This window comes from Gadus chalcogrammus, chromosome 1 (assembly GCF_026213295.1).
Source record: "Gadus chalcogrammus isolate NIFS_2021 chromosome 1, NIFS_Gcha_1.0, whole genome shotgun sequence".
In the NCBI taxonomy this organism is placed as follows: Eukaryota; Metazoa; Chordata; class Actinopteri; order Gadiformes; family Gadidae; genus Gadus; species Gadus chalcogrammus.
Window position 1 is genome coordinate 16,095,514 of NC_079412.1, and position 17,500 is coordinate 16,113,013.

At 47.6% G+C, this 17,500-nt stretch overlaps 1 protein-coding gene across 9 annotated transcripts in view; it reads left to right on the forward strand.

The window, feature by feature from the left end:
* The window catches only part of LOC130384121 (membrane-associated guanylate kinase, WW and PDZ domain-containing protein 1-like), a 77,448-nt gene that overhangs the window by 37,646 nt on the left and 22,302 nt on the right, over nucleotides 1-17,500 (forward strand). For 4 of the 9 annotated variants that reach the window (XM_056592171.1, XM_056592206.1, XM_056592180.1 and 1 more), the window contains exons 3-12: nucleotides 3,269-3,388; nucleotides 4,725-4,913; nucleotides 6,203-6,470; nucleotides 7,495-7,569; nucleotides 8,129-8,190; nucleotides 10,052-10,109; nucleotides 10,904-11,016; nucleotides 11,715-11,837; nucleotides 12,630-12,815; nucleotides 13,022-13,648. In XM_056592171.1, coding sequence (XP_056448146.1) covers nucleotides 3,269-3,388; nucleotides 4,725-4,913; nucleotides 6,203-6,470; nucleotides 7,495-7,569; nucleotides 8,129-8,190; nucleotides 10,052-10,109; nucleotides 10,904-11,016; nucleotides 11,715-11,837; nucleotides 12,630-12,815; nucleotides 13,022-13,648 — 1,821 coding nt within the window. Of the gene's footprint in view, nucleotides 1-3,268; nucleotides 3,389-4,724; nucleotides 4,914-6,202; nucleotides 6,471-7,494; nucleotides 7,572-8,128; nucleotides 8,191-10,051; nucleotides 10,110-10,903; nucleotides 11,017-11,714; nucleotides 11,838-12,629; nucleotides 12,816-13,021; nucleotides 13,649-17,500 lie in introns of all 9 variants that reach the window. The other 5 variants (XM_056592189.1, XM_056592241.1, XM_056592198.1 and 2 more) reach the window with 4 other exon arrangements.

The window sequence follows — 17,500 nt, forward strand, 5'->3', positions numbered from 1 at the left end:
GATGGATGGATGAACGATGCATGAATTTTAGGCTTGCCTTTGACTAAAATCCCAATATATTTACTGTATGAGCTAACGTTATGTGAACATAAGAGACAGGTTAAAATCTAGCAAAGGTGAAACTAAACATTTGAACACAATGTAATATAGTGTTTGCATAATCTGCTACAATTGCTGATTGGATATTACATTTTTTCTCTCCAAAATGAGGCCGTTAAAACGACTTGGTTGACATTATAATATTTTTTGTGACTAAACCAAGTTTAAACTTTTCACCTTGCTGCATTGATTCTAAACTATAGCTTTGCATTTTGATGCAACAGAGCTAAAATATAAACCATGGTCTTAAAGTTAATCCTTTCTGGATGACAACACAATTCACCTCTTAAAACCCATCGAGCATGTGACGGAGCAATTGTAATAATAAATCTGTGTTCAAAATACATCCAACCCACCAGAATTAGTCATTCCTTTAAAGCGTGATACTGTGGGGGATAGCCTGGAATAACAGCTCCAGGCCCTGCTCTCCATACAGCGTCATCACAGAGCACAACTGTCTCGCTCCAAGGGACCACCCAGGCCCATGACTCAATCTCCCAGAACCCTTCGCTCTCTACCCTGTGTCTATGGGGATGAATACAAAGAACAGTGGCTCTGAAGAGCGAATAATATATGTTTTCTGTCTTGATGTTTCTTGAAGATGATGTGTGTTTGTGGCTGTGTGTGTGTGTGAGTGTGTGTGTGTGTGTGTGTGTGTGTGTGTGTGTGTGTGTGTGTGTGTGTGTGTGTGTGTGTGTGTGTGTGTGTGTGTGTGTGTGTGTGTGTGTGTGTGTGTGTGTGTGTGTGTTCCCTAGCATTGTTTGGGTGGGCGGTGGGCTTCGACCAAACGCGCTGGTGGGGAGTTTACACATGATCAGGGGTTATTGGGTCTTGAGGGGATGGAGTATATGACTGCAGATTGGAGACGGACACTTAAATGGTCCGAGGAAAGAGCCACCTGGCTAGCATAAACATAATTTATTCCTGTCAGAGATAACGGGGTGTGATACCGTTATCACCACGGCTGAACGGGGGGGGGGGGGGGGGGTCGTGTCACACTTGTGACACGCTTGTGGTACGCTTGTGACAACACTGCTATTCATTTTTCCCTTTTGTTTCAATAAAATGTCACATTTCTAATACATTCAGACTGTGACGTTATCAAAATGCTACTGTTCATGTCTTCAAATTGATACCTCCCCCACAGAAAAACAGGACAATAGAACAAAATATTAACACAAATAGGGTCACCTAAACCCAGTGTATAAAAAAAGTAACAAATTATAATAATAAATAACAACAATAAACGTACAGTCAGGTAAAGTGATCCGTTTTTGACACGGTGATACAGTTTTTGTGTTCATTGGTGGATAGCTGATATCATTAAAAAGACTACACTGACAAAATAGCTGATAGTGTCTCCACTATCGTGTATCTTTTTACCAGAAGTGAGGCCAAGTGTGGATGATGTTTGAGGGAACAGGAGACAGGCTAGTAGCCGTGGTGCTGGCTCAGATTGGTCCAGGCCGCTGTGCGTGTGGCTGCAGACCCCCCTGCTCCCCCTGAGATGGCCAAGTCCACACTGCTCATGATGCGCTTGACATGTACACGTGGATCTGTGTGTGTGTGTGTGTGTGCGTGCATGTATGTGTTTTTTAGTGTATGTGTGTGTTTTAGTGTATTTGTTCATGTGCGTACATGCGTGCGTATATTTGTGTGTGTGTCTGTGTATGCATGTTTCTCTGTGTGAGTGTTTGTGTCCTTGTGTATTCGTAGATGTGTGTTTGTATGCATGCCTGTGTGTGTGTGTGTGTGTGTGTTAATACATGTGTGTGTGTGTGAGCGTCTGCGTGTGTGTATTTGTGCCCGTATTTGTGTGTGTGTGTGTGTGTGTGTGTGTGTGTGTGTGTGTGTGTTTGTGTTTGTGTGTGTGTGCATGTGTTTGTGTGATTGTGTTTGTTCCTCTAATCGCAGACGGTCTCCTACTTCATCCTCAGCCATCTGGTAGGTGTGGCATCTCTCTCGCTCTCTCTCTCTCTCTCTCTCTCTCTCTCTCTCTCTCTCTCTCTCTCTCTCTCTCTCTCTCTCTCTCTCTCTCTCTCTCTCTCTCTCTCTCTCTCCCCGCCGTCTTGGTAGAAGGAGAGTGAGAGACACAATGCACTCTGTCTCCATTGTTTGCGCCCAGCTCCCCTCATTGTTGTAATGGACCTCGTCGTTCTTAAGGAAAGAAAGAGAAACACAGTATTCTTCTAATCATTAACTCCCGCAGAGGGATAAGGCTATGGATAGTTAACATAGCAATTTAAATTTGGAAGGATAAGGCCACAACCTCAACCCCACGTTCCTCGCTTCCTCCCTCCTCCCCCCTTTCTCCCTCCCTCCTTCCCCCCATCTACCCTTCCTTCTTCCCTCCCTACCCCCTTCCTTCCTCCGTTCCTTCTTCCCTCCCTCCCTCCCCCCTCCCCCTCTCTCCCTCCCCCCTTCTCAACAGGAGGGGTTGCCACATGGGGAATTGTGTCAAGCCTCTAATCTGCAACTGTTTTATTGATTTGAATTTATATGGCCTATGCATGAAAATAAGGCTTTAACATCTCATATTGCAGTCCCATCAAACGTGACAATATTAGTATCATGGTTATGACCAAAATACAGTAGTTTATAGCGTCATGGGGGCTTTGGTGCAGAACTATGTGTTTTTCCAAAACTAGAAGACATAATATTGTGCTGTGGACTAGCAACATTCAGCTAACTGATTGTTGATTGTCCAAACTTTTAAATTAAACTTTTTAAAAATTACGTAATTTAACAGTAATGTCAGTCTAATTCGAAAGTCATCAGGTTCACATCAGGTGCAGAGCTTAATAGAGGTGTGCGAGATGAGCTCTGTTAATGTCTCATGAAAATGATGCGCAGAGCAATACACTGCCAACTTCCAGTCCAACAAACTGATCACAATTTCACTCGTGGCCTTGGATTGCACTGTTTTCTGCTTCTAGAAGTGCTGGCGCCAGCTCAAAAGGAAACAAACAAAGGGATGTTGCCAAAATAGGAACGTTTGCGAGATGCCTATAATGTAGTATTTCTATGCTGTCGACACTTTTGAGAGAAGGGGTCAGGAATCAAGTAAATGTGTTTTTCCCTTCAATACTTGAACAGGCTTACTCATGTTTGCAATTTGCTGTTAATTTGCATTAATTATTCTTTGTTTGTGTTTTGTTTGTGTGCTCAGGTACGACCCGCCCTCCTCGTCACGGAGAGGTCTCTGGGGTCGATTACAACTTCCTGTCGGTCCAAGACTTCCTGGAGCTTGATGAGACTGGGACGCTTCTGGAGATAGGAACGTATGAAGGTGAGTGCGAGGAGGGACCAAGGCGTCACGCCCGTGCACCCGTAAAGGTCATGTGTTGGGGTGCGACGTTGGGGGCGATCAAGACGTTGTTGTGGGTGTTTTTTACGACACAAAGGCCAGTTTAGAGGCTTAATGCTGGGCTGATTTCCGATTAGATCCTGTATCGCGGAGAGAGTAGTGGCAGATCACTCCACATCTGCCCTACTCAACCTGATTGGGCCACAGTGGCACAGTGCTTGGTCCCCTACTGGCTAAAACCGGTGTGTGTATGTGTGTCTGTGTGTCTGTGTGTGTGTGTGTGCAGACCCTTAGGGATGTGTATGTAGGAATGTTTATGTGGGTGTTTGCTGCATTTATTTACTTGTTCTTTCTGTGGGCAATACTATGATGTGTGTGTGCTGTGTTGGTGTTTGTGTGTACGCGTGAAAGTGTGTGTGTGTGTGTGTGTGTGTGTGTGTGTGTGTGTGTGTGTGTGTGTGTGTGTGTGTGTGTGTGTGTGTGTGTGTGTGTGTGTGTGTGTGTGTATGTGTGTGTGATTATGTGGGACAGGGAGAATGAATGTCACAGCGTTAATCTTCTTGGCAGCATTCTACTGTGTGTTGGCACGTTTCTGACAATGTCAAATACCTGGCCATGGGAGTCAACAGCCTTCCCCCGCCCGGAAAGATACCGCAAAACTTAGCTGTGGACATTCATAGCATGACATCTTATTTCAGTATTTAATGAATCATTGGCGTTTCCTTTTTCATTTGCGTCCAAGGAATATTTAACTTAAATCCCTTCAATATGAATTAAAAAAACACATATTTTTACCTTTTAGAAAACTACTTGAATTAATTCATGTTTATTTATTATGGTATGAGAGCTGTATTTTTCAGGGGCTCTGATACTAGATGCTAGACCCTACCCCTGGATGCCATTGCTTTCCCAATCCCAGCCCTGCATTCCCTACCAGCTGCTTACGTTATAACACTTCAGGAGACATTGTGTTCCGGCTTGCTCTCTCTCTCTCTCTCTTTCACTGTCTCTCTCTCTCTTTCTCTGTTTCTCTAGGTTTCCCTCTCTCTTTCTCTCTGACTAGGATAAGGAGATTTCACAGACCCTCTCGCTTTTATCCCTCCTGTGTCCTTGTTCCCTCTCCCTCCTACCTTATTCTATTCCTCTCAACCCCCCCCCCCCCCCCCCCCCCCCCCCCCCCCACACACACTCTCTCCCCCTCTTGCTCTCGCCCTCCCCCGTTTTCCCTTTTCACTTGTCCTCTGTCAGGCATGCTAATGCTCTCTCTCTCTCTCTGCTCCTCTCTCTATTTCTCTGTCTCTGTCTCCCCGTTGCCTAGGTAACTATTATGGGACCCCCAAGCCGCCCAGGCAGCCCCTTATTGGGGCGCTGATTCTGGGTGATGCGGGCCCCCAGCCGTCAACCCCCAAGCGCACCAGGTCCTACCATGACATGCAACACGCCCGCGTAGCGCCCGCTGACCACGACGATGACGACCTGGCCTCGGAAATGAACAACAGTTTTACAGGTACGGGGGAGGGGGTGTAGCCTTGGCTTGTGACCTATCAGGGGGGAGGAAACAGGTCGGTGTGTTTGTGTGGTGGTGGCAGTGTGGTGGTTGTTGGTGTGTATGTGTCTGTGTGTGTGCAGTGGTGTTAGGGTCTCACAGTACACTGTGGATGATGTGTTTCTGTTTGTGTGTATCTCTGCTTGGCTTATGAATGTATATATATACACATACAGAGGGCTATTTCGCTCTATTTCTGTTTGCGCGATTGTGTATATATGTGTGTGTGTAAACACATATGTACGTTTTGCTGCTCACCTCTGCTCTATGTTGGGTGTCTGCTAGTTACATCATGTCTTTGTGATGCCGATCTCTTTCCGCGAGGCTCGCAACAGCGCCATCTACCTGCGGGTGGGAGCGAGGGCAGGGTAGACGAGAGAGGTCTTTCTTACTAATGGAGGACGAGAGGTTCATCACAGAGTCTGCCTGCTCTCCACAGCTCTCCATTGTTACTATAGCGGAGACACTTGATTATCATGTGTCATTCAGTGGTTTGAATTATTCGTTATATTGTTTTATTAATTGACTAGACGGTTGTAGCAACAGTCTATTCCCTTGGGTCAGTGCAGCCCAGTGTTTTTGGAGGCAAACGAGCGAGAGAGTAGCTACTGGCGTTGGTTTATTTCTTTCCCCTTCTCCCCTTGATGTGGTGGATGTATGCCTCCTCTGTGTGCCCCTGCCAGCCTGCCAATGTGTTGCATTAGCATGAGATCAGGCCTGAAAGGCCCCCGCGGAAGCACTGGAGGACGGCGGGCCAGCTCTGGGAAGATGGTGGAGGGGGGATGAAGGGGGGGGCTTGAGGGTAGTTCAGGTTTATAGATGCTTGGGAGAAAGAGCCCAGGGGGAGTGTGGGAGAGGGGTTTAGAGGGGGGGGGGGTTAGTGGAGAGTTTTGAAGAGACAGTTCCTGAAGGAATTAGCATATCCCAGGCTCCCATTCAATGCACTTAAATAGGGCAGGGGGCGGGCCAAAGATTGCAGGGGGGAGGGCCCAGAGGGTGAAGTATGTTGGCACTGTGCTTCATCCAGATGAATCATCACCTCAGCAGAGATCAAGCTTGACAACACAAATATTTTTTATGTGTCGTCTCATCTTTTGCCTTGTTCATCTCGTTGCTTGCATGCACATAAACCTGCCGATTTCTTTCCCGCCTTTCCTATTGTGTCCGTGTCTGTGTGTGTGTGTGTGTGTGTGTGTGTGTGTGTGTGTGTGTGTGCGTGTGCCCACGTGTGTGTCGTGCCCGTTGCCCAGGAACCTTAGTGCGTAGCTTCTTCCCCTCTCCCCTGCTGTGCACAGGTAACCCTACTGACCCGGACGAGAGCCGCGGCGGCGTGCTGCGCCCGTACCCGGCCCGTGAGAACGCTCCCTCCTACGGTCTGAACAATGCCCCCACCTCCACCGCCGACAGCGGCCAGCAGACCCTGGCCGAGCCCCAGGCCTCGCCCGAGGACCCCCTCGGGCCTCTGCCAGACAACTGGGAGATGGCCTACACGGAGAACGGAGAGCTCTACTTCATAGAGTACGTACGGACCCCCGCCCGGAGCCCCTTGTGCTGTGTGCTGAGATCAGATACGATGCACTTTAGTGGCCGGGAAAGCAATATCACGTTGGGACGTAGCGTGTGAAGGCATGCAACGCTCTGGGACGAAACATTACAGACCAAACAAACAGGCCATTTAGCGCAGATGAATAAAATGAAGTGTGTTCTAAATGTGCTAGTTCCGGGGACATTAAAGGCTCTTATCGGACAAAAGCAGTGTTTGTATCGGTCTGGTCTACTCTATGGTCGCTCTGAATTGTCTACCCCAGGGCAGGAGCAAAACAGAAAGCCTCTATGGGACTTTTGTAACACAGCTCAGAGTGGGTCCCTTATCTTGCCAGCACAACTGATTTCATGTCAGTCCAGCCGTTGTTCCTGGTGGTGGTGTTGGTTGGGGGGATAGTGATGCCGGTAATGGTGGTGGTGGGGGTGGTGGTTGTGGTTGTAGAGGCTGGGGGTGGTGATACTGATTGTGGTGGAGGTGGTGGTGTTGGTGGTGGTGGTAGTGTAGGCAGTAGTTGAGGCGGTAGTGGTGGTAGTGGTGCTGGTTGTGGTAGTGGTGCTGGTGGTGGTGCCTTCTGCCTCTACCCTCCAGGGCCTGCCTCTTAATCCGTCCATGCCCTGATCTGTAAGGAGATCACTGCAGGGGACACCTGACCCTCTCCCAGCCCTCTGCCCTCTTTACGGCCGGGCACACCCACGCCACCAGGTCAACGCTTCACAATTTGCGAATTTGTATCTCTGTGTTGTTTTTTGGTTTGTCGGTTATTGTTGTTACAGCATTGATCCATACACAAGGAAAGCCAGAATACTTTTTGAGTTTCTTTGAGTGTTGATAAGTAACAGTCTTGGTGTCTAAATATAGGGCAGTTCAATTTGACCCTTTATATGGACAAAACGTTGAAATGATTGACCCCAGGTGCCTCGATAGATGGCACGTATTCACAATGCTACCACTGGCGTGTGATTTAGTTGTAATAGTTTTGCGTCTATCTCCTTTCAGTCATAACACAAAGACCACATCGTGGCTGGATCCCAGAGACAAGGCCTCCAAACCTCTGGAAGAGTGTGATGACGATGGTAAGCTGCATCTCTGCTCCGCTAAAAAAAGCTCTCTGACTTCACAGGTTTTAATTTTAGCCTGACCCATTTGCTCTCTGAATCAGTCGATTCTACTCTTAATCCCGGCTGGGATGTCAGTGTATTGCGTGGCCATTGCATTTGTATGAGAATACAGCCGGTGAAACCATGGTGAAATAAAGCATGTTCACCTTTCTCATGCAGTATTGATTTCTTTCTTTTTTTTTTGTAAGACTCTCCCCCTTTTTTAGATTTGCTGACACAAAAACATATACAACGAATTGCCGGAATACACACATTAAGAAATTGCACCATCCAGTGGCAATATTGTAAATTTCACAATTTCATACAACTATTATTATGATTGTTCATTCTTTCGTTTTGCTTGACTGATATTATTTGCAGTGAATCTAGACTTGAGATTAAGGGACCTGTGTTTCTCTCTCCTCCCCGGCCTGTCCCTGCTCTCTCTTCTTCTCTATCACTGTGTTTGTTTTCTGCCACCCCTGTCCTCTACCTCCCTACCGCCCCCTGCTGTTCCTTTACTTCATAACTGTTGCATCCTTTCTTCAACTTGGAGAAGAAGGGATTCAAACTGAGGACCTGGAGAGTGATATAGGTATGTAGCTTTAATGACATTGTTTCTCTTTATCTCTCTCTGCCTCCCTTTCTCTCTCTTAAATGGATAAAGCTTGATTGGCATTACATTCAAATGAAAAGAAAACATGTTGCCAAAGCATGCTAATAAAAATAAATAAAATATTAATAAATAGTAGATAATGCATGAAGTACATATCAATACAAATTGATAACATTAAAGACTCTCTCTCTCTCTCTCTCTCTCTCTCTCTCTCTCTCTCGCTCTCTCTCTCTCTCGCTCTCTCTCTCGCTCTCTCTCTCTCTTAGTGTCTCTCTCTCTCTGTCTCTTTGTCTCTTTGTCTCTCTTGAACTTTGAAGTCTTTCTAACCTCTTTCTAAGGCATCGTGGCCGTGCCCTCTCTCCACATTAAAGCGCAGCGTGTTTCTCCTGAAGGCTGCAGTGGTGCTTTTTCATGAGAAAACATGAGAGTGCTGCTTTGCCTCCAATAGAATCCCTCCCATAGCAGCCCTATCCGGATCATATGAATCAGTTGCATGAGGGAAAACTCCAAGTCTTTTGAATTGAAAATGGGGAAATTAATGGCGTGCGGGCACCCACTGTTCACATTCGTGAGTGACAGGAACGATCCTTCTTTTCGCGTGGAAGAGCATGTCTGGAATGTGTTTTTTATTTTTCCGTATTTTCTCGTCTGATGACTACGATTGATTTATGGACTGAAAGCTCCCTCGAAAAAAATGAAAAATTGGTCTTAAGAAACAGAATTCGCTCCATTGATTCCCAACCATTTGACGGTGGAACAAACAACTTTGGAGATTGGATAAAGTCCTACACACATTCATAGCTTTAACGTTGGCCTTCTGTTGACCCCTATTGCTTCTGCAAGACAGCTTTTAGGCAGTTGGAGAAAGTTTGTGTTATTGATTATGTGAAAGTCCAGGCTAATGCAAAAGTTTTAACAGAGCTTTTATGTCACCCTATCATCTGGCAAATAGATTAATGATAAAATCAAACAATAGTGTGTTTGGGTGTGTGTGTGTGTGTGTGTGTGTGTGTGTGTGTGTGTGTGTGTGTGTGTGTGTGTGTGTGTGCTCACATGCCCCTTGTGTAGCTGCGTGTGTGTGTGTTAGCTTATATTTACGGGTTCACATTTGAATCCATGTTTGAATTGAAGTGACTGAACTTGGCGTACAGTGACATTTAGCCGCGTTGCCTAACAGCTGCTGATAAACGCCTGCTGGAGTCCTATCAACGATGTGAAATTCATGGAGAGAAATACTTAGACTCTTGTCTCCCGACAAGACTCTTGTCTCCCGGTGTGGTTGTGATTCAGAAGTTATTATTTGGTTCTTGCTTTGTGAGTTTAAAAGAGAATAGGTTGGCTCTTCTCTGTGAAAACTCATATCAGGGACAGTTATATAACTGCAATTGTGAATAGTTTGTTGAAATAAATGCAGGGGCATTTGAGAGGGGAATTGTAACCGACTCATACCCTCATACCCTCCTAAATGAAAGTCGATTTTTGGGAAATGTAAAATGTTAAATGTCGGACAATAACTCCAGAGTGCAAAGTTAGCATTCAGAAGAACACTGGCCTTGACCGGGATTTCTCTGTACTGGCGATAAGGAGTCCGGAAGCACAAACATCAATGAAATGTCTTTATCCCATTCATTTTTAGCAGAAAAATAAAGATGTTTACACTGTACAATGTACAATGTTTAACTGCTGGAATCTCAGAGGGCTTATTCCACAGGGTTAACTCAAAAAATACTATACAAGTTTGATCGTTCAGACGGAGAGGACCTTGAGAGTCGGAACATTGTGGACGTACACCGTGCTACCAGTTTGTGTACTAACTGAACACGACGTGTCTTTCTTTCAGAGCTGCCTCCAGGATGGGAGAGGATAGACGACCCCGTGTACGGCGTCTATTATGTGGAGTGAGTTGAACCCTCGCCTCCCGGACTTCCCCACACAACAACAAAACTTCTTAGAAAGACGCCTCATATTTACAAGGCCGAACTACATCTTTAAAGTATGCACATTACCTACCTGTAAAATCCATCAGAGACGCATAGGCTGCCTTCTGTTTTATACACACGGATACATCAGTATGGGGCAGAGGAGCGGTCGTTTACAGAATGTGTGTGCTGAACTGATGCTTTCAAAATTGCACAGCGAGGAAGTAATCTTCCGGGGCAGTTGATAGATTGACCACGTTGACCGAGCTTCACGAGAGAATCCAGTTTGAATCGAACATAGTTTCTCGAGGTTGTTCTTTGTGGTCGCATGTGGGATCCATTTTTGTAAACATTATGTCTTGGCTCTGCACATATTTTTCCGATTACTACCTGTAACCAATGAATCACTTCTTCCTTCTCTCATCTTCCAACCCTCCCTCTCTCCCGTCCAATCCCTCACCTCCCTCACCTCCCACACCGGACTCACCCTCCTCCTATTCATCTCCCGCAACACCCTCCCTCCCTCCAACCTCCCCCCCATCCTTCCCTCCCTCCCCTCCCTCCCACTCCTTCCCTCCCTCCCCTCCCTCCCACTCCTTCACCTCGCGCCCTCCCCCCCACCTCCCCCCCTTCCATCCTTCCCTCACCTTCCCCCTACTCCTCCAATCCGTTCATCCATCCCTCCCTCCCTGCCCCCCTCCCTCACCACCATCGCGCCCCCTCCCCCTTCTGCTCCTCCCGCCCTCCCCTCCCCTCCCCCTCTGCTCCCCCAGTCACATCAACAGGAAGACCCAGTACGAGAACCCGGTGATGGAGGGCCGCCGGCGGGGCCACCTGGAGCACCAGCACCAGCCGCAGCCTCCTGAAGGTGAGCGGTACATTCGAGGTTCGTTTCCAGCCCTGGCACGGCACCGTTTTCTTTCTTTCTTCATGTTTGTCCAGCGTCCCCGTCCTGCTGCGTGGTGTGTTTCCTGGAGTTTGGGCCAGCTTTGAGTTTTATTTAGTGAGGGGGGGAGGGAGGGAGGGAGGGAGGGAGGGAGGGAGGGGGGGGGGAGGGAGGGGGAGGTTTGAGGGGAAACAGGCGTTAATGTTCTGGAGCTGAGAACGGTTCATTGAAACGAAGCTGGCCCAAATGTTCCTGTCATGCGTTTGATTTGATTTACATAACGTCATAAACGCTGTCTCATCCTATGTTCTTTGTTGAGACATTCATGGCTTTCAGTACTTCCTTTGCCAATAAGCGGTGGTTGGAGACTTGCAGATTTCAAGCTTGCTATATTAATATCTGAGAATAATAAATAATGGAAAAGTAATTGCACTCTTCATATGTTTGACAAGAAGAGACCAGTAACTGGGTGTGAGCCAACGACAACAGAATAACTAATTAACCTTTTGCCTTTCCTTAATATTGCTAAATGAAGAATATGTATATCCGTCTATTTAAACGTCTGTGTGTGTGTCTGTGTGTGTGTGTGTTTGTCGGCGTGTTGTTTTGTGTTGTGTTTGTGAGCATGCACATACATCCTGTGTGATGTGTGTGCATGTGGACTAACCCCGCCCGCCGCCCGTTCTCTCATGCTGCAGAGTGGATAGAGGAGCACGCCTCGGTGGGGGCCCCTCTGGCTAACTTTAACCCCAACCACCTGGAAACGTACCGAGACCCCCAGGTCCCCCCTCCATTACCCCCGGGCCCCGGAGCCGCCAAGAGTAAGTCTCTTACACTGCGATCACTCACCAGTAGCGCTGCGTTGGACGCTGTCCAAGAACGATACATATTGATTTATGATGGTTCTGTTTATGTGGACCCCCGGCACACCACTTCATCCTCATTGGAAACTAAACGGAAATCATTAACCCGCCACAAAACTCCACTTATGTATACTCTTAATTTATGGCTCAGCAATGAACCTTACATTCCAGTAAACCTGTGTCTACAGCAGTTATAACAAGAGGAAGACAGATTCCTTATCAAGCTGTATCAATATCCAAAGGGTCTTAAAGGGGACATATTCTACAACCAGGTGTGAGTGTGATTAGCCTTACAAGCCGTTTAGAAAATCTGCCCCATAGAATATCACTAGTGGGCGTGTCCACCTAGATCTGTGCTGGATAGATGAGCCACGTTTACTTCAGTCCACTGGGTAGGCTGGTAGACTGATCTATCCAGCACAGATCTAGGTGGACACGCCCACTAGTGATGTCATATGGGGCAGATTTTCGAAATGGCTTGCATGGCCAATCACACTCACGCCTGGTGGTTTTATATGTCCCCTTTAAAACTGGTTCAAGCCTCAGAGTTAAGACATTGTGTCACGTTGACTGGTCCAAATCCACTGGTTAATAATAATCTTCCTCGAAACAAGGATGCTAAAGTTCCCTTTCATGTAGCTGCGGTTTGCTTCCCACAGGCAGGGAGGAAGGTGCCCCTTGCGCTTCTTTCCCCCCCGCCTCAGCGGGTCCCTCATGCCATGTGTCTGGTATTACGGTGTTGTTCTGCAGGAGGGAAGCCGTTCTTCACGCGGAACCCTGCCGAGCTGAAGGGGACCTTCATCAACACCAAGCTGAAGAAGAGCCGCCGTGGGTTCGGCTTCACCGTCGTCGGGGGCGACGAGCCAGACGAGTTCCTGCAGATCAAGAGTCTGGTGCTGGACGGGCCCGCGGCTGTAGATGGCAAGATGGAGACAGGTGCGGTACTCCATCGCCGTCCACAGGGGGCGTTGTTTTCCTACAACAGAATCCTGCCTTTCAGATCAGATCCGACCATTTCCCTCTCTTAGTGTATGGCACACTATAATTCATTATTTTTTCCGTTGGGTACAATCCGCCATTCTCACGAGTGAGCATTTAACATTTGTGTTTCAACAATGACGCTTCCCCCCCCCCCCCTCCAGGTGACGTGATCGTGAGCGTGAACGACACCATCGTGCTGGGCTACACCCACGCCCAGGTGGTGAAGATCTTCCAGTCCATCCCCATCGGCTCCATGGTGGACCTGGCGCTGTGCCGCGGCTACCCGCTGCCCTTCGACCCCGACGACCCCAACACCAGCCTGGTGACCTCGGTGGCCATCCTGGACAAGGAGCCCATCATCGTCAACGGGGGCCAGGAGGCGTACGACTCGCCCTCGGGCCACGGCGGCCAGGGGGGCCCGAACAACGGCATGCGGGACAACCGGCCACACAGCCCGTCGGGGGACGCGGCGTCCAACGGCTCGCACGGCGGCTACCCCAGCGACGTGCAGAGCCTGGCGTCGTCCATCGCCACGCAGCCGGAGCTCATCACGGTGCACATGGAGAAGGGCGACAAGGGCTTCGGGTTCACCATCGCCGACAGCCTGACGGGCGGGGGCCAGCGGGTCAAGCAGATCGTGGACTACCCGCGCTGCCGGGGCCTGCGCGAGGGCGACATCCTGATGGAGGTGAACAAGAGGAACGTGCAGAACATGAGCCACAACCAGGTGGTGGACCTGCTGAGCAAGTGTCCCCGGGGCAGCGAGGTCACCATGCTGGTGCAGAGAGGTAGGGGCCCACCCGTGCCGTTCCTTTACAGGACGATGCTATGTTGTTGTGTTTTTTTTGGTTGTGTGTTGTTCTTTAGGTGGTCGGTTTGTTCGTTTTTTCGTAATGATTGCTTATCATCATCGCTGCTTATCTTGGCCCGGAAAAGAGATTTTGTATCTTGACCAGTTGCGCTCAACTGGTTAAAGATAAGTTAAACAGGTATGGTAAAATGAATCTGGAGGCTGAATGTGAGAGGCACAGTTCAGTGCGTAAGGCCGGACGTGGGAAGCAGCAAGTCAAAAAGTCAACGCCGAACACTGAGGTTTTTTCTCTTCCTTCCAAGGTTTTATTTTTTTCAGTGTTTAGTCATCAGAAATAAGGTTTTCATTTAATTTATTGGACTGAAAAAGAAAGAAGCACATTGAGAGAGAGCACATCGTCAATCATACTCCACTTCAACAAGAATTGGATGAGTGGATGAGTGGAGTGAAAGAGTAGGAGGATGAGTAGAGAGAGCGAGAAAGAGGGAGAGAGGGAGGAATGAATGCGAGGTGGAGGAGGATGAGGTGGAGGAGGAGGAGGAGGAGGAGGAGGAGGAGGAGGAGGAGGAGGAGGAGGAGGAGGAGGAGGAGGGGTAGAATGAGTAGGATTTGCACATTAGGTCAGGGACATTTCTCTATTGTGAATGTTGACGTCATAGAGTGAAAAAGTCCACTTCCTCTCTTCGTCTCTCTCTCTCTCTCTCTCTCTCTCTCTCTCTCTCCTCTCTCTCTCCTCTCTCATCTCGTCTCTCTCTCTCTCTCTCTCTCTCTCTCTCTCTCTCTCTCTCTCTCTCTCTCTCTCTCTCTCTCTCTCTCTCTCTCACCTTGGGGAGACAGAGATAGAGAGGGAAAGAAAAGGAATAGTATCACAGTTATTATCGTCCTTGTGCACTGAAAGACTGCTTATAACTACACAACATCTAGTGTCCTACTTGTTTTTGCCCAGAGGTCACATCTGTGCTAAAATCACTCCGAGGCAAATCTGCTTCTATGCCTAAACCAGAATAAACTAGATTAATTATTTGCAGGAATATAGGCTACTGCATGCCGTGAAAGGTCTATCATATTCATGATCAGTGTCATTGCCTGCCTCAAATTGCTTTCAGTGCCAAGTGGTCCATATAACCATTATGGGGGGTGCTCTGATATGCAACCTACATCAATTAGGCCATCTAATGAGCTGACCTTGTATGTACTGGGGAATAATGTTGCATGTACTGTGTTAAATGTCACACTCGGGATGGTGTGTGTGTGCGTGTTTGTGTGTGTGTGTGTGTGTGTGTGTGTGTGTGTGTGTGTGTGTGTGCATGCATGCGTAGGTGCGTGTGTGTGTGTGTGTGTGTGTGTGTGTGTGTGCATGCATGCGTAGGTGCGCGCGCGCGTGCGCGCGCGTGTGTGCGTGCGTGTGTGTGTGTGTGTGCGTGTGTGTGTGCGTGTGTGTGTGTGTGTGTGTGTGTGTGTGTGTGTGTGTGTGTGTGTGTGTGTGTGTGTGTGTGTGTGTAATTGAAAAGGAAAGTCCAGGTAGTGAGGCAGGGATGATGGACAGGTTTAGGTAAAGGATATTCATACACAGTAGATGCACCATTGGCACTTAGGATCATGTCCATCTTTAGCTTTGACGCCCGGTTGCTATGGCTGTGTGGCATCAGCTCAGTGGGCGGATGATGAGGAATCAGGAGTGGACCACACACCAGAGGGACCCCAGGAAGGTGGAAGAAACAAGTTCTTTGTCTGTACAGCCGATACATGGTGGTAGGTAGAGTCAGAGATGGCAGCCGGTGTGTGGTCTCGAGACCGCAGAGGAGATATTTGGTTGGAGGTTGGTATGTCTGGTTCCCAGCTGGTAATACACTGACCTTGAAGGGCAGATGGTGAACGGCATGATTGTAAGGCTAATGCTAAGGCTGCAGCATACAATCTCTTTCTCTCTCTCTCTCTCTCTCTCTCTCTCTCTCTCTCTCTCTCTCTCTCTCTCTCTCTCTCTCTCTCTGTGAGAGCAGGGGGAGGAGATGGGGACAATGGTGGGATCAAGAGCATCGGGTGCTGTTCCAGCTAGGATTACTGTACTGAGGATGTCTAGTGAAGGACTGGTGGAAGAAGAAGAAGGAGGAGCCTTAACCGTGATTCATCACTTTAAGGTGTAGCTCTGAGCCAAGGCAGTTTGGAGAGGTCTCTTTCGACCAAAGTTATTCTAATTCTAATTCATCCTCTCCTTAGGGAGCACAATTAAGAAGAAAAAAAGAAAAGTTTTGCCAAAGGATGACACAACATCAGAGGGAAATGCACAATTAATACATATTCAAATGTGTGATTATGTAATCATAATTTATTTATCTACTCACCACAATTCACGTGGGAAGCCGTGTGTGACGGTCTCTTCAATAGAAGTAACCTGTAGCATAAGTTACAGGTTACTTCATGTATTTTTAGATGATGGTGTAGGCTACTCTGTCTCCTTATGCTGAGATACACGATACTTCGTGAGTGAGTCCCGTAGCTTCGGCGGTTAGTTCTAAGAGAAAACATTTCCTCTGGATTTCAGTAACATCAAAGCATTTGAACCAGCATTGCCCTTCCTTGTTACAGGCATTGTAAGACTATCCTCCATCTTACCTTCCTATCCCTGTTGGTTGCCATGACAATACTCCCCAACCCCTCTGCTAGGCATGTCCCCTGAGAGAGCAGGAGTGGAAAAAACGATTAAAAGAGGGAAAGAGAGAGAGATTAGGATGCAGCAGGATGACAGCGGGAGGGCAGAATGTGAAAATATTTGGAATGTATAAAAGAGGAAGGCGCTGATGAGGAATACAAAATACTGAAGCAGCAATATTTAGGCAAACAAATCTTTATAATTTCGCCAAACCATCCGAAATTACACATTCTTCATGTTTAATGGGTTGTTGAGCTGTCATTCAGTCCAACAAAAGGGCAAAACCAACCTTTACAGAGCGTTCAAGGCCTCTGCTTTCACTGATCCATCGTTTCCACCGTTCACATCCACGCATGTTGAAAAGCCTGCTAGTTATTCTCTGTATTTTGTTCAGTTCAAAAAAACATCCCGACAACACACAGCAAAACTACTAACACACCTCTATTGAAAAGCCACAAACCCATCGCTGTTGTGTTTGCTGCGCCCAGACAGTGGAATGACAGTAGGACGCGGTAGGAATCAAGACAGAGACAGGGAACGGACGTATTCACCAGTGTGACGGTGGTGCCGTGAAGCACGCTGAGGGTCGGTTGGCCCCTGTGATCTTGACACAAGAGGACATCCTTCACATTTCCTCATTGCTCAACTCCGATAGAATGACGTAAAACAACATTGGTGGGTTTTCTGCACATGTGCTGCAGCACCTGTCCTGACCGCGCGTCGACCCTGCTTTCATCATGCACCGGGGTTTAAGGGGAAGAGGAGGCTGGTTGAATTCATTCTTGTTCCTTGTTCACATTGGATTCATTGGATTCATTGTGACGTTCACTGTGAAGGGTTTTATTTGTATAAGTAAAAAAACAAAAAAAAAATACTAGAAATGCATCAAGAGATAAACATTAAAATAGGACTCTTTAGTGATCACTCATGACACTCAACCTCGCTCCTTATAAACCACACGAACAGTCGTGCACATGATGATTGCACTGCACACCCTCTTTTCCATATAGTCCCTAGACATGAGGATAAGCCTTTTTTTTCTATCTTTAACCGTGATGCTGCGTGACAAAATGAAATCAACAGTGACTTGGTTGAAAAAATATATTTAGTGATTTCAGAGTTCAACAGTAGGTGACGGGCTTAAGGCTTATGTTTCAGTACAACACTCTGCAGCACAAC